This window comes from Hyperoodon ampullatus (assembly GCF_949752795.1).
Source record: "Hyperoodon ampullatus genome assembly, chromosome: 11".
Taxonomy (NCBI): Eukaryota; Metazoa; Chordata; class Mammalia; order Artiodactyla; family Ziphiidae; genus Hyperoodon; species Hyperoodon ampullatus.
The window spans coordinates 14,832,988-14,848,736 of NC_136924.1; the positions used below are offsets into that span (position 1 = coordinate 14,832,988).

The 15,749-nt window shown below is 39.0% G+C and overlaps 1 protein-coding gene across 16 annotated transcripts in view; it reads right to left on the reverse strand.

Annotated features, from left to right (window-relative positions):
* The window catches only part of ATP2B1 (ATPase plasma membrane Ca2+ transporting 1), a gene marked incomplete at both ends in the record, with an annotated part of 71,840 nt that extends 62,499 nt beyond the window's left edge, over window positions 1-9,341 (reverse strand). For all 16 annotated transcript variants that reach the window (XM_079714291.1, XM_079714301.1, XM_079714292.1 and 13 more), the window contains one exon: window positions 9,134-9,341. In XM_079714291.1, coding sequence (XP_079570417.1) covers window positions 9,134-9,341 — 208 coding nt within the window. The remainder of the gene's footprint in view (window positions 1-9,133) is intronic.
* Between the last annotated feature and the right edge of the window lie 6,408 nt (window positions 9,342-15,749).

Genomic DNA, 15,749 nt, shown 5'->3' on the forward strand with positions numbered 1-15,749 from the left:
AGGAAGACAAATAAAGAGACAATTAAAATAGTATGAAGAGAGGACTGGCATTCAGTCTAAGTGCAATGGAAACCACTAGAAGGCTTTATAGCAGGGTAGTGATAACTAATTTCATTTAAATTGTCTGAAGGAGAAACTGAAGAGTTGGAGAGTGGAGGAAAAGACCAGCTGGGAGGCCGCTGCAGTACAAAGTAAGAGATGGTGGTAGCTTCCATCTGGGTTCAGAAATGGAGGCAGAGGACTTCCCTGGTGGCGCAGTGGTTAAGAATCCGCCTGCCAATGCAGGGGACATGGGTTCGAGCCCTGGTCCAGGAAGATCCCAATGTGCCACAGAGCAACTAAGCCCGTGCGCCACAGCTGCTGAGCCTGCGCTCTAGAGCCCGCATGCCACAACTATTGAAGCCCATGCGCCTAGAGCCCGTGCTCCACAAGAGAAGCCACTGTAATGAGAAGCTCGCGCACTGCAACGAAGAGTAGCCCACGCGCAGCAATAAAGACCCAAAGCAGCCAAATAAATAAATTAATTAATTAAAAAAAAAAAAAAAAAAAGAAAGAAAGAAATGGAGGCAGAGTCACCGAATATGCCAGGTATCTTGTAAGGAGATCAGACAGAACTTGCTGAAGGACTGGATGTGGAGGAAAGAAGAAAAGAAGGATAAAGAATGATACCTAGATTCTTTTTTGTCCATGCACTCAAGTGGATGGATGATAGAGACATTTACCAAGATAGGCAGGCTTTGGGAACCGTAGACTTGGGTGGAAAAAGGGAGGCAGGAGTTAATGGTTCTGCTTTATCGATTTAAACATGAGATGCCCATTAAAAAAGCGGGAATGTCTAGTAGACAGCCGGTTAGCCATATTCAGAACTCACAGAGAGATCTGAGCCAGAGAGTCCTCAATATACAGATGATTCTGGAGCCATGGGCCTAATGAGAGCTTCTAGAAAGCTGAAGTAAGTTGACAAGAAGCAAGCAGGGCTGAGGCGAGAGCCTTGGAGCACTCCAACATTTGATTTGAAGATCAACTAGGGTTCTTAAAACACCAAAGGAAACTGAGAAGAAAAGGGGATACACATACACATGCACTTGCAAATAGATTCGTGCAGTACTACAGAAAGGGAGTTTTAAAAAAGATGATGTGGCTGATTATATCAAATGGTGTTACAAAAGTGGAGTAAAATGAAGACAGAGAATGGATAACTGGCTTTCACTAGATGGAGGCCGATGGCCTTGATAAGGAATCTTCCAGTGGAGGTATGGAAGAAAGTCTGATTATAAAGAATTAGACAGATAATGGGAATTAGTTAAGTGGAAACAATGAGTACAGAAACTTCTTCTAGGAGTGTGATGCAATGGAGAGAAACAAAGCAGTAAAAGTAAGATAAAGCAGTAAAGGTGAATTAAAATGGGTAAATAAAACCCGTTTTGCTTTTTAAAGATGAGTGACAGATATTAGGGCAAGTTATTTAGCAATGGAAATGACCAACTAGAGAAGACCACACTGGTGATACAGGAGAGACAGGCTAGTTAATCTAGAGCAAAGCCTTTGAAGAAGCCAGAGTAAACGGAATCCAGGGCGTGGGTGTTAGTCTATAATAGGTGTAGGAAGAGGCTCCACTGTGAGGGGGGAGAAAGCAAAGTTTGTGGGGAAGAGAAAGGTAAGCAGTTGGAACTGGTAATGAGGCTACATGGTCCTAGTTTTAAAAGGAGAGGAGATATGATATCAAATCATTTAGAATAACTTATGAATAAATATACTGAGAATCTTCTGCCTAGTCCTGTTGGCTCCACTGATTGTAGTGTAGCAGCAACAAGGCCAAGGGCATTGATCTCATTACGGCCCAGTTAGCCTGACAAAGAGAAGAAACAAAACCAGCCCAGAATATATGCTTTTGGGGTCTGGATCTACCATTCTATGAATAGATAATGGCTCAAGAATACTGTCTTTATATGTGAAAGGGATAGATAACGGAATAAAATGCAAATTCTATCAACAGCTTGATGTTTTACCAAAAGAAAAAACAATGTAGCATTTCAACTGCTGGGGCTAATAAAAACATGTCTCAATTTTAGAAAATGAAGAGGGGAGAGTAATGGAATATAGAAAGCAGGTGGATTTAACTGAAAATCATGGCTATTACATAGCACATCCTAATCTTATCAAATTCTGTACTTGAAATTATGTCAGTATTTGTGTGTGTGTGTGTGTGTGTGTGTGTGTGTGTGTGTGTGTGTGTAGTAGTGGTAGTGGTGGCAGCAGCCAGCCTGCATTCTTTTTTTTTTTTTTTTGCGTTACGCGGGCCTCTCACTGTTGTGGCCTCTCCCCTTGCAGAGCGCAGGCTCCGGACGCACAGGCTCAGTGGCCATGGCTCACGGGCCTAGCCGCTCCGCGGCATGTGGGATCCTCCCAGACCGGGGCATGAACCCGTGTCCCCTGCATCGGCAGGCGGACTCTCAACCACTGCGCCACCAGGGAAGCCCATAGCCTGCATTCTTTAAGTGAGCGCCACAGGAAAACACACAGATCAAGAAAGTACGTGAAAATTTGTGTTTGTGTTCATTCTTCTTGAGAAACAGACTAATACCCTCATCATACTTTCAATTTCAAAAGAAAAGGAGACTGCCCTCAAATTTAAGTGAATCACTGTCTAAATTCAAACTTAGGCTTAGTTCCTGAATGCCAACCATGGGCCAGATAATGTGATGGGCACAAACATACAAAGGGAAATGAGTCAGACAGGATGCCTTTCTCTGGCACTTGCCTTCAAGGAACTCACAGTTTGGTGGGGCAGACCTGACAAGTAATCAGTTAATCACAAGCCAGTGTGTTACATACTATGGCGGTGGTGAGGCTGTTAATGGAAGCCAGCAAAGGGAACTAGAATCCAAATTTATGGGGTTGGGGTGGACAGGGGAGTTCTAAGATACCAAACTTGAGATCCCAGGAACGATTAAGAGAGACAGTCACAGGAAGGGTGAGGTACAGTGTTTTAGGTGAAAAGATCAGCATGTAACAGGACCAGAAACAAGAGTGAGCTTGGCACAACAGTATTTAAGAAAACTGAAAATTTTGCTATGCCTCAAATACTGAGGAGGAGAGTTGGAAAAAAGAGATGAGATGAGGTGAGATGAGGTAAACAGGAGCCAGACCCCAAAGAAATTTGTTAACCTAAGTGAGAAGTCTGAACTTCCTTCTAAGGGCAGTGTAAAACCACTGCCAGCTTTCAGCAGGAAAGTTGACGGGCAGCGTGAAGGGAGACAGGAAAAGACACCAGTTAGTATGTTGTTACCTGAATTATGCAAGAGAAAGACAGCAGCCTCAAGCAGGGTGGTGGGGAGGTAGAGAAGCAGACACCCTTGAGTTAAGAGACAGGAGTTAGAATTTCCACGTCTTGTCGACCCAGTGAGTGAGAACAAGTGAAAGACTCCTATCAAAGTCAAGTCTATCTAGCAAGGTGGATGACAGTTTCACTGCAAAGGGGGAAAGAGGAAATATGCTTTCAGAAGGGAAAGTTTGGAGAGGCTGAGAAAATGAAGATGTCTAAAAGCAACTGAGCTTTCAAAAAGCCCAAAGCCTGGGAGAAAAGCCTGGACTGGAGCCACAGATGTCGGAGTCAGACGTGAAGTCTTAGAAGTGGAGAGCATCACCCAGGGAGAATGCAGAGTGCACCGTGAACAGAAACACAAGGCCTGCCAACACTGAAAGGAAAGCACGGGAGGCGGATGAAACGGGCCAGAAAGGAAGAAAGCAAACCTTGAGAGTATAGTGTTATGAAAGCAGAAGAGAATGCTTTGGGAAGGAAATATGTCTATTGTACTCAGAAAACTGAACTTGAAAAAACTAACAAAGCGATGTTAGTTCAGGCTCTATCAAGTACAACTTTAAAAAATAATATATATGCTACAAGGTTTGAGAAGAAGTAGTCAGTGTTACAATTATCTTCAAAAAATTCATAAGCAATGAAAACTGGTCATCTGAGCAGGATTTAAATTAAATGTCTAATTCTCTATTTCTAAAAAAATTTTATTGGGGTATATAATTCTCTATTATAGCAGGAATAAATTTCTAGGACAAGGTCACACAGGATCATCGATAGAAAACCCTCACTGATAACTGTATACAAGTATTAAAACATACGTGGCTGGCACACCACGGCCATGCAAATCCTTGTCGAATGCCTAAAACCAACCTGTATGACCAAACACATACATCAGGGAATCACAGTGTTCTTGTAGTAGCCTGTAAGTCAGTAATGATTTATCCTGGGCAAAAGGCTGATTTCTTTCGAGAGTTAAAATATATTTCCATGTGTGAATGTCAATTTTATTGTATTACATCATGAAGACATGGTCAAAGCACACCATTACCAACAACCTTACTACTAGCAAGTGCAAATATAAACTGCCATCTGAAACATTATGGAAACATTAGTCAGCCAGGGACAACTGCTGTTGACTCTACCCTGCTTCCTACCACACACTACTTTTGCTTCTCTCTACCACTGTTTCCTTATTTCCTTTGTTTTTTTGTTCTCGTCTACCTAATTTTAGCAACTACCACTTAAAAAGCTTGGTGTCTCATTTGCTTTCCTGCCCTTTACAAATCCATAAAGTCATGCCTCTTACAGAGTACCATTCAGTACCTATCTTTAATTTTTATGAATTCATTTTTATCCTTTGCTTGATACAGTACTATGAATAATAAATGATACCAAGGGCTGAGATTTGCATTCTGTAAATCTTATTAGAGAGTCTATTCTACCATCCAATATAAAATATAATATAGATAACATAGGAACACATTAAAATGGGAAAGATACCAAAAGCTAGGGTAACAATAAAAAGATCAAGAAATATGGTTTAGAACAGGACTAAGAAGGTTAATGTAGGGAAACAATGATACAGAAGAACAAAACTGTAATGGCAGTTTTATACAGTTAGGATATTAGAAGATTATTCTGCCATGAAAGTACATTCTTGGATTCTGAGGACTATAAGATAGGTGCTTGCTAACACATAAAACCAAAAATATGAAGCAATAAATCTCATTCCAGTTAACCTTGAAATTTACAGTTCTAGTTCTTTTAAGAGTAAAAATAATTAATCAGAACCACTAGGAAGTTTTTAATATGAAAATTACATCTGGCTCAAAACACTTCCTATTGATCAGTACACGTACAGTATGCTTAACATCAAGTTAAAGCACTGCTCTGCTAGAAAACAAGCAATAAATTAGCAGGCCAAATGAGGAAGCACACAAGTACAACTTCCTGAGGAGGGCATATTTTAAAGACCAACTAATAAACAGAATCTTAAATCCCCATTTTTTTTTTTCATCATGTAATTCCTGCCATCAAAAAAATACTATTGTGGGCTTCCCTGGTGGTGCAGTGGTTGAGAGTCTGCCTGCCAATGCAGGGGACACGTGTTCGTGCCCCGGTCCGGGAAGATCCCACATGCCGCGGAGCGGCTGGGCCCGTGAGCCATGGCCGCTGAGCCTGCGCATCCGGAGCCTGTGCTCCGCAACGGGAGAGGCCACAATAGTGAGAGGCCCGCGTGACGAGAGAATACAGGTACTTCTTTCTCAGTCTCTCAACTCTTTTGCAAGCTGAATGAGATGAACTTTTATAACACGAAGTACACTACGGTAGTTAAAAGCATATCCTTTGTCTAGGTTTGAATCCCTCCTCTGGACTTATGAGCTGTGAGACTTCAGCTAAGTTGCTTAACCTTTTTGTGCTGTGGGTTCTTTGGCTGTAAAACAGGATAAGGTTGTTGTGAGGATAAAGTAAGTTGATATAAATTTATAAGTACTAACTACCAATTTGGCACAAAAAGCGTTATCTAAGCTTTACTTATTATTGTTGTTGTTGTTAAGAAACATCTTTAATTGTTCATCCAGACTTTAGAGCAATCTAATATCTACATCCCAAATATTTCTGATTTCCCTTCTCCACTCATTTTTCTCTTAGGCATGTATCACTAACACACTACACATCTCATTTGTCTTGTGAACTTGTCTTCCCCATGTAAAAATAAGGAAGGCAGTTTTGTTTTATTCATGGATGTATGCCCAGAGCCTAGGTAAGTGCCAACAAGATAGGAGATACCCAATAAACACAATATCTCAGCAATTCTAAAACACACACATTCTTACATTTTATTAACATCTCTGAAATTGGGATGTAATTTAATTATACACTTACGATTATCTTACAGTTAAAACTGCTAACACATTCTTTTTTTTAGGGGGTATATAAAACATATGACTATCATTAACCTAGATCTGATGAAAGACTGTGTGTCAATGAATGAATGAATGAAAGAACTAAAGTGACAGATAAACTTCAGTTTTACCTAACCAAAATTCCTGTACTTTAAAGAATCACTGTTATCTCACTTTCCCTGACTATAAGCAGATTATACTTAAAAAAAGGCTACTTATTGTCTAGATCATTTTACTTGGGCATAAAAACTCCTAGCTGATTATTCCCAGGGATGAGTCATTTGTTACCATTTGCCTAGTTAATCAGTGACAAAATATTCATTAGCTTCTGAGTGAATTATTTCTAAATTAAACGAGAACTGTTCCTTTGGAAATAACATTTTTGTGAAAGCTGCTATTGTTTTTATTTATTCTTATGACGACTGTAAACACAAATATAATGCTTACAATGGCTTTTTCACATTCTTTAAAAGAATATTTCAAAATGACAAACTATATATATATAAACAGTGAGACAAAAGTTTGTACAAATTTTGACAAAAATTAAATTCACAATACTAGGAAGAAGATGAGCAAGAATTTTCTAAGAATAAAAGACGGGGAAAATGGCACACACTTGTTTAATAGCACAAAGCAGCAACGATACACACAAAATTGAGTGTTGAGTGAATATTTCTAGAGATTGTCCACAACTTCCACCATGTCGTCAAAGAGGTACATAACCATCCCCTGCCTAAATCTTAAAAACTACTGTACTAGGTGCAAAGTTTCCGTTAATTTAATAAACTTCACTAATTAAACCAAAATCAATATAAGGAGAACTGCCCAAAATAACAACACAAAAGAAACTGCAGCGCAAAAGAGAAATAATGTCCATTAAAAATGAACAAATAATGTCCATTAAAAATGAAATGGAAGGGTTTTTAGTTAATCAGAAGTTTTGTCTTCTCAGAACTAACAGCAGGGAAACACAAAGACATGGTTGAGGGAAGTGCAAATATGTGCAGATTTCAAAGTGAAGTTCAATATCGGGTTTTTAAAAATTAACTAATTATTTATTTATTTTTGCTGCGTTGGGTCTTTGTTGCTGCGCGCAGGCTTTCTACAGTTGTGGTGAGCGGGGGCTACTCTTTGTTGCGGCATACGGGCTTCTCATTGCGGTGGCTTCTCTTGTTGAGGAGCACGGGCTCTAGGCACGCAGGCTTCAGTAGTTGCAGCATGAGGGCTCAGTAGTTGTGGCGCACAGGCTTAGTTGCTCCCTCGCATGTGGGATCTTCCCGGACCAGGGCTCAAACCCGTGTCCCCTGCATGGGCAGGCGGGTTCTTAACCACTGCACTGCCAGGGAAGCCCCAATATCGATTTTATGAACAAACGATGTTGTTATAAATATTGAGGGTTTTTAATGTTAACATATCCTATCAATTTGGTGATCATGAAACATCCAAAATTAGGTTTTAGATTAAATGTAGTATGTACATATGGTTGAATTAATGAATCTACCAATTGAGAATAGCAACTTAATGTACAAATCTCTAAAGTTATATGAAGTTAGCTAACATTTTAAAGTAGATTTGCATACTGAACAAACTCCAAAGTTTGTCAAATTACATCTATTAAAAGCTCCATGGGTCTGTTCCTGATTCACTCAATTTAAGCAGCAGGGGTCCAGCTCTTAAAATGGTGCAGCATATTTAAGGTATAACTGAGAAGTCCATGTTTCTAGTGGTTCTGACTTGAGGAAAAGATCCAGACAATCTGGAAGACTTTACAGAAAAAAGAATATACTCCAACTGATCTGAGGAAGCCCTTTTAGGATATATGTGAATACTGACATTAGCTTCCTCAAGACCATGCTACCTCAGAAAAATTAAAGTAACTACCTACCATTAAAACAATGAGAAATTCACATAGAATTACATAAAGGTTTTAAAGAATCTTTTAGTGTGATTTAAAATTCTTTAACAACTTTGGAAATAACTTTTTGCTATTACTTTAAAATTTATCACAAGTAGTGGCATGGCATAAGATGTTTCAGGAAAAATGTTAAGAAAAACACTGAAGCACAATTTTTCTAGAATTGGCTTTGGAATATATACTAATATCTTTTAAAATTTAGCAGTAATAATTTCCCTTCCTTACTAAAATAAATTGTAATCACCAAACATTCATCCTCATGTATCCTTCCCCCCTCCTTTGCAATTTGGAAATCCCTTTTGGAAACTTCCTAACCTTACTTTTATATTCAACATGATCAAAGTATAAAATAAAGATTATCCCTTCAAACTATTTCAAAGACCATAACGCAATGAAGTCATAATGAACGTTTCTGTTTTTCACAAAGAAATTTACTACAGATCAAGAATTATGAAACCAAAGATTTCTTTGAACACAGGGAAACTGAATATAATTCGAAGATTGAAAACTATTTTTAATCAAAGGAAATGTCCGCTAAATTAAAAATTGCCATCTAATCTACTCCATTTGCTCTGGTACCTTCTGAACTAACTGTTAAAGTTTAGGTTAAGAAAAAAAAACAAACTTGGTCAGCTACTGGCAGTGAAAGCTATTTTAAGCCGCCTGGCAAAATGAAGGATAGTGAGCAGGGTTTAGTTCCACTGAATCCCCTGGGAACTACCAAGCCTGATTCCAGCTCAAGTGGAGAGACAATCATGCTATCGTAAACAAGCAGCAATATGTGCGACAGTACAGAATACTTCCTCCCATCAACTTAAAATATGTAAATTAATTTGCAACACTTTTTTTGATCTAAAGTTACTTTACACCAATCTTTAATGCCATGAAAAATATGGCATAATCAAACAACAGCCAAGACAATCTAAGCATGCTTATTTATGAGCCAATTACAGAACTCGCCAAAGTACTAAAAATGAATGTAATGAAACTCACCTTCATTGGGAGATGTTTTTAACCTGGCGCAAATTCCATAGACATCTCCATAGCTTTCCTGTATTTTTCGTAATGCATCTGTAGACCTGAGCTCCATGAGAGCCCGCAGCTCTGCGAGTGTAATTCCAAAGTCTCCATCATGATTAGCTTCCTTCAAAGAGTTTTTTACGCCACCATATGCAACCGAGTTGTTTGCCATGTCGCCCATTACAAGTATAATTTAACAGGAGGAAAATGTTTCCCAAAAGACTCTAATTTTCACTTGATATATATCCAAGATGAAAATCTTTTAAATATGAAAATCTTTCTTAAAACAAACACTCATTGTATGACTTTGTAAAGGAGCATCAGCAGCATTTCCCAGAGAAGTATCTTGACCTTTGGCCCATGACTAGTTTCTTCCTATCAGTCATGAGACGTACACATCTGTAAGAAGAAAATATTTAAAATTAGTAAAATCCATATGAGAGTATTATGCATATAAGCATACTTTCTAAGTGTCAACAGGTAGCTAATCAAAGTATATCATTTAATTGCAAAAATATTTTTTACTGTAGTTTCATGCCCTTAAAATATTTCGTATGATAAAAAGTGAAAGTATAACTTCTAAATAAACTTGTATATCAAGAGACATTAACTTTCACCATTATTAAATGAAACCGTATTTCACATAACTGTTAGGGATTATTAATAGTTATCATTAAGTACTTCGTTAGTTGCTTTAAACTCATTCTCTCATTTAATCATCACAATTTAATCCCATGAGGTGTTATTGCTCCTTACTCTATGGAGAATAAGCCTCAGAGAAATTGAGGGGTTTCTACACAGCTCACAGATGCCTGATATGAATGAGTTGGGATGCCTCTAAGCCCATGTTCCTTCAAATACACTACCCTGTCTCTCCAAACCTTTCATATGGGAGAGTCCCCAAAAGGGCGAAAAGCACAATGAACTTCTCATATGTTTTCCTGCAACTCTCCTTGGCCACTCTGTGATGCCAGCAACTTTTGGCTTCCTGAAACTATCTTTCACATGTTTCACATTTTTCAACTGATTTCTGTCACATGTCACCGCCTCAGGTCTTCGTTGACTCTCCATCTAAAGAAATTCTCTACCCCTTAGTCACTCTTTACTGTTACTCTGTTTTATTTTCTTTGCTGGCCCTCAGTATTATCTGAAATTATCTTGTTCATTTATTTACTTATTTGTTGTCTCCCTCCACCTACAATACTAGTTCTGCATACAGGGCATGGGTTGGTCCATTTCTATATCCTGAGAACCCAGAACTGTGCCAGACCCATGGTAGACATTCAGTAAGCATTTCAAGAATGAATGAATGCATTATTTTAATTTTCTTCACAATTCTTGGTTGAATCTGCAAACGTGGAACCCACAGATAGAGGACCGACAGTAAGGGACCTGAGCATCCGCAGATTTTGGTACCCTGTAGGGGCTTGGGTGTGTGTGTGGGGGGTTTGTCCTAGAACCAATCTCCTGCCAATACCAAGGGACAAATGTACTTTCAAGTTCTCCTCTTACTCTAAACCACCTAAAAATGAGCTCTCAACTCTTCCTTCTCAATATATGTCCTTTAAAGTATGACCTCAAAGTTAACATGCCCAACAATGGATTCATCTTATTACCTAATTAGAAAGTTCCCTTCCCAACTACCATTATCTTAATCATCTGGGCCTGAGATCTTAAAAAATCTTTGATTCTGTCCACCCCAGCTTTCAGTGAACTGAGTTCAATTAACTCTTCCTTTGAAAAGCCTCTTCTTCTACAGATCCCCTTTTCTTCCTGATCTTCGAGTCTCCCTACACAAATTATAATCACTACCCCCTAGAGTTTCTCTCTCATTCTATTATCTCCTACAACAAATCCCTTCTACATTTTGCTGCTACAGTTAGTCTTTTAAACAGTTATCATGCCCCTATATCTAAACCTATAGGATGAAAACACAGTTTTATCGTTCATATCTGTTTGGCATTCAAGCCTAAGCTCTATTTTACCTATTCAACCTCTCTCACTCCCCAAAATATCCCATGTTTAATAAATGCTTAATGATGAGGAACTAGAAAAGATTACTTGCAAGTACAATTAATATCCAGCTATGAAACTGTTATGGGGATGTTTGCAAATCATGGTATGTGGTTAAATATCCATCAAAATTGCCTAGAGGACTTGTTAAAATACAGATTGCTGGGCCCCACTTCCAGGGTTTCAGTAGGATAAGGGTGGGCTCCAGATTTTGCTTTCCTAACAAATTCTCAGGTGATACTGATGTTATTAGTTCAGAGAGTACAATGTGAGAACCACTGGACAGGAGAACAGGCTAAAAACTGAATTTATACCAGCTGGTTGAGGATGGCTAGTGGAGGGAAAGTTTGCTTGCCTTGGCTTAAATTTACAAGGATGTGATAGTTATGAACTCTGTAAGACATTTTCTTTCACTGCCTGCTTCCTCCACTTCACAAATCCTTCTGCTTGCCCAATTATTACTAATTTTACTCATCTCCTAGGCAAAGTGGGTTCCTACTCACACATCAATTATTATAATAACCCAACTTCAAAAACTGAAGAGGGTGGTTATTTGATACTCTCTGAGTTTTCATACCCCAAATTTCTTGGTATCTGTACATCGCACCAACCCTAAAATAAATTATTATTATTTACTGAAGAGATAAAATAATTAAGATTCATTAGTCTATGTGTTGGAGGCATGTAGGTCATCATCCCTCTGGTTTCCACAAAGAGGAATTTTCCTCAACAATTTCTGACCTCCTACCCCACCCATTACCACTGAAGTGAAATGAGCTGCTTGACAGATTTTTGGAGAACAACTAGACATACATAGCTTCCTCACCTCCCTGTGCTCTTTGTGAACCCGATGTCTGCAGAACTCATCCATTCTGGTCTGAGTTATTAGGGGCAGACCCCCAGGTAAAAAAGCCTATTGTTCAAAGTGCCGGGGGGTGGGGCACGGATAAATAACTGTTTAGTTCTGGATTCAATATTAGAACTTCATTGTTGTCACACAAAAACTTTCATTTCAGCTTTTGTCAGTAATAAAACTAATGTTTTTATTCCTATGTGCCAATATTTGTCTTTTCTCTTCACAGAATTCAAGCAGGAGAGAAGCGTGTTATTTATTGGGTGCCCTTAAATTTCTCAACAATAAGGATACATAACAGAGCTAGGACCTGAAATCTCTGTTTGCAACTCAAAAGCCACGCTTCTTCTACTATAGTGTTTCTACTTTAAGTCTTCATGTTTATTAGGCTGAAATGGAAATTTTTGTAGGTTAAAAAAGAAACACCACCAAATGTACCAACTTATATAATAAAAACAGAATTCAATAGACATTATAGTGGATATTTGTTATCTGCCGCATCAGCTCATCCTTCTCCCCCATTTCTCAGCAATGGCCTCACTTTTTGTTTGGGGATCTGCCCTTCCCCAACTCTCAATGTGGTCCATCCCCATATCCAGACATTCCCCCGACCATAAGGATGATGGGTTCAGTAATGTGCATGTGACTCAACAAAGACCAATACATAGGTGACAACAAGGCATCTGCTGTGACTCTGGAACAGAGACTTGTTTCTTGTTACTGAACTTAAATCTGAGATGTGGAAAGCCTCTGAGAAAGGATCTAAAAGGGAGGGAGGGAGGGCATATGTCTGTCAGTGCTAGATCATTGGAGCCCCTTGGTCGATCAATGCCTGAAGTCTGTCCTATCCATGATCTTTTCATTAATTTTTCAATAAATTCCTTTTGGGGATTTTCTATGACTTTGCAACCCATAAGGCTTTGATAATTACATGATTACCAACCATGTTCAGTCCCCCCACTCTTTAAAGAAAGAGAGGTCCAGGGAAAACCACCAAATGCAAACGAGCCGCTTTCCAAAAGTGGACTACTTTGAATTACTGATTATCTACAAATGATAAACTGGGCTGTTGTCTATTTCTAGATCATCTATAGCCTCTCCCCCTATTTTCCTCTCTGCCAACTCTTCACTCTTTTACCCACCTAACTAGTGAACTGACAAAAATGCCAAAGACAACAAACAAAAAAGTTTTGCTTTTCGTTTGTTAGCTACAACATGACAATCAAGAGACATGCTATTTGGGATTGAGGTACAACACAGTAGAACACCTACTTTGCTTCTCATCGTTCACTAAAAGATTCTGACCTTCCATTTGAAAAGTTAAAGAAGAAATGTTAAGTGGAAGCTCAGGCTCCACAAGAGGGGGACTTTAAGGAAAACACATACCTAATCTACATAGGCCTACATAATTTATCCCAGAATCCCGAGATGACGCCTCTGACCCAACCACTATTGATAATCTTTGAGGGAATACATAAAAAGACAGAGGTGGTCTAAGACTAGAGTGGGCCTAGGGGTAAGACAGGAATAAAGACACAGACCTACTAGAGAATGGACTTGAGGATATGGGGAGGGGGAAGGGTAAGCTGTGACAAAGCAAGAGAGAGGCATGGACATATATACACTACCAAACGTAAAATAGATAGCTAGTGGGAAGCAGCCGCATAACACACGGAGATCAGCTCGGTGCTTTGTGACCGCCTGGAGGGGTGGGATAGGGAGGGTGGGAGGGAGGGAGACGCAAGAAGGAAGAGATATGGGAACATATGTATATGTATAACTGATTCACTTTGTCATAAAGCAGAAACTAACACACCATTGTAAAGCAATTATACTCCAATAAAGATGTAAAAAAAAAAAAAAAAAGACTAGAGTGGGGCAAAAATAGTTACAGTCTTCAAAAAGAAGAATAAGATGGATTTCAACCGACACATAAGCTTTACTGTGAATGGGCAGGCCCCCAAAAGAAAACAAAAGGATGACTATGGGGTCTTAGTACTGAGTGAAGCTCATAAAGAGACAGTTTTGTTAATATTACAATTCAATCCCTTCTTTCACAAGGTCACTTGACTTACAGATTGTGGAATGGTTGTATAGATATTATTTAGACTCAACAATGATGACAAAAATATCACACATTAGGAAAACTACAAGAAATATAGTAGAAGAGTTAAGTAAATTTGGGGATGAAATATGGGGCTCTAAGAATGATTATTAGGGACTTCCCTGGTGGCACAGTAGTTAAGAATCCGCCTACCAATGCAGGGGACACGGGTTTGAGCCTTGGTCCAGGAAGATCTCACAGACCACGGAGCAACTAAGCCCATGCTCCACAACTACTGAGCCTGCGCTCTACAGCCCACAAGCCACAACTACTGAGCCCGCGTGCCTGAACTACTGAAGCCTGTGCACCTAGAGCCCGTGCTCTACAACAAGAGAAGCCACCACAATGAGAAGCCCGCGCACCGCAATGAAGACCCGACGCAGCCAAAAATAAATAAATAAATAAATAAATTTTAAAAATACAAATAAAAATGATTATTAATATTATATAGTAACACAAGATTCCTGCAGGCAAGAAAATATATGCTACTATAACTAAGTGTATTAGAATAAGAGGAACAACCTGAAAGATGTTTTTAAATGCATTACTGGGTTCCTAAGTCCTGACTGCTCTAAACTTTTTAGTGATGTGAAAATATAGAAGTTATGTTTCTCCAATCTGTAGATGACTTGAAGCTAGGTAAGTCAGCAAGTATGTTAGATGACAGAATCGGAATCAGAGACAGGTGGGAATGGGAAGCTAACTTTAATTGGTATAAAAGTATAGTCTCCTACATTTAATTCCAAAAACATAACTGTACAAACACGACATACAAGAAATACAACAGTATATATTCAAAGACAAAGGTTCAGTTTACTCAAAGCTCTGAATGCCTTAGCTTGATGTTAATTAATGTAAGTGCTTTCCCCTCCCAAGCTCTCTTAGGCAGCAATGACAGAAGTGTAACAACTAACAAAGGGAGTTTAATAGACCGATTCTACTTTGCCTTGGACAAACACATCTAAATGTTACAGGATAATCTGTAAAACACAGACATAATAACAAATAACACACCTCCCTAAATGTTTGAATATATGTAAAACAGTGTGTAATTAGCCTGACACACAGTAAATCGTAAATACATGTTAGCTATTTTTACTATATTTCTAAACCTAGAGGAAAAGAGAATCCTGATAACAGTCTAATATAAGTGAAGCTCTGCTATACAGATAAAGCATTGATGACTGAATACATCAAAAAGACTGGTGAACAAAAGAGAGGCACCAACTTTTATTTGTATTATAGACAACAGGCCTACCAGATTTCACATTCCTCAGGTCTAAATTACCATGAGAAACATAGTGTAAAAAATAATAAAGAGGGCTTCCCTGGTGGTGCAGTGGTTGAGAGTCCGCCTGCCGATGCAGGGCACACGGGTTCGTGCCCCGGTCCGGGAAGATCCCACATGCTGCGGTGCGGCTGGGCCCATGAGACATGGCCGCTGAGCCTGCGCGTCCGGAGCCTGTGCTCCGCAACGGGAGAGGCCACAACAGTGACAGGCCCGCGTACCGCAAATAAATAAATAAATAAATAAATAAATAAATAATAATAGAGAATGTTGAAGATGTCAGAAAATCAGTCAACTGAAGTAGTGGAAGAAATTCAGTCTAGGGGATGAA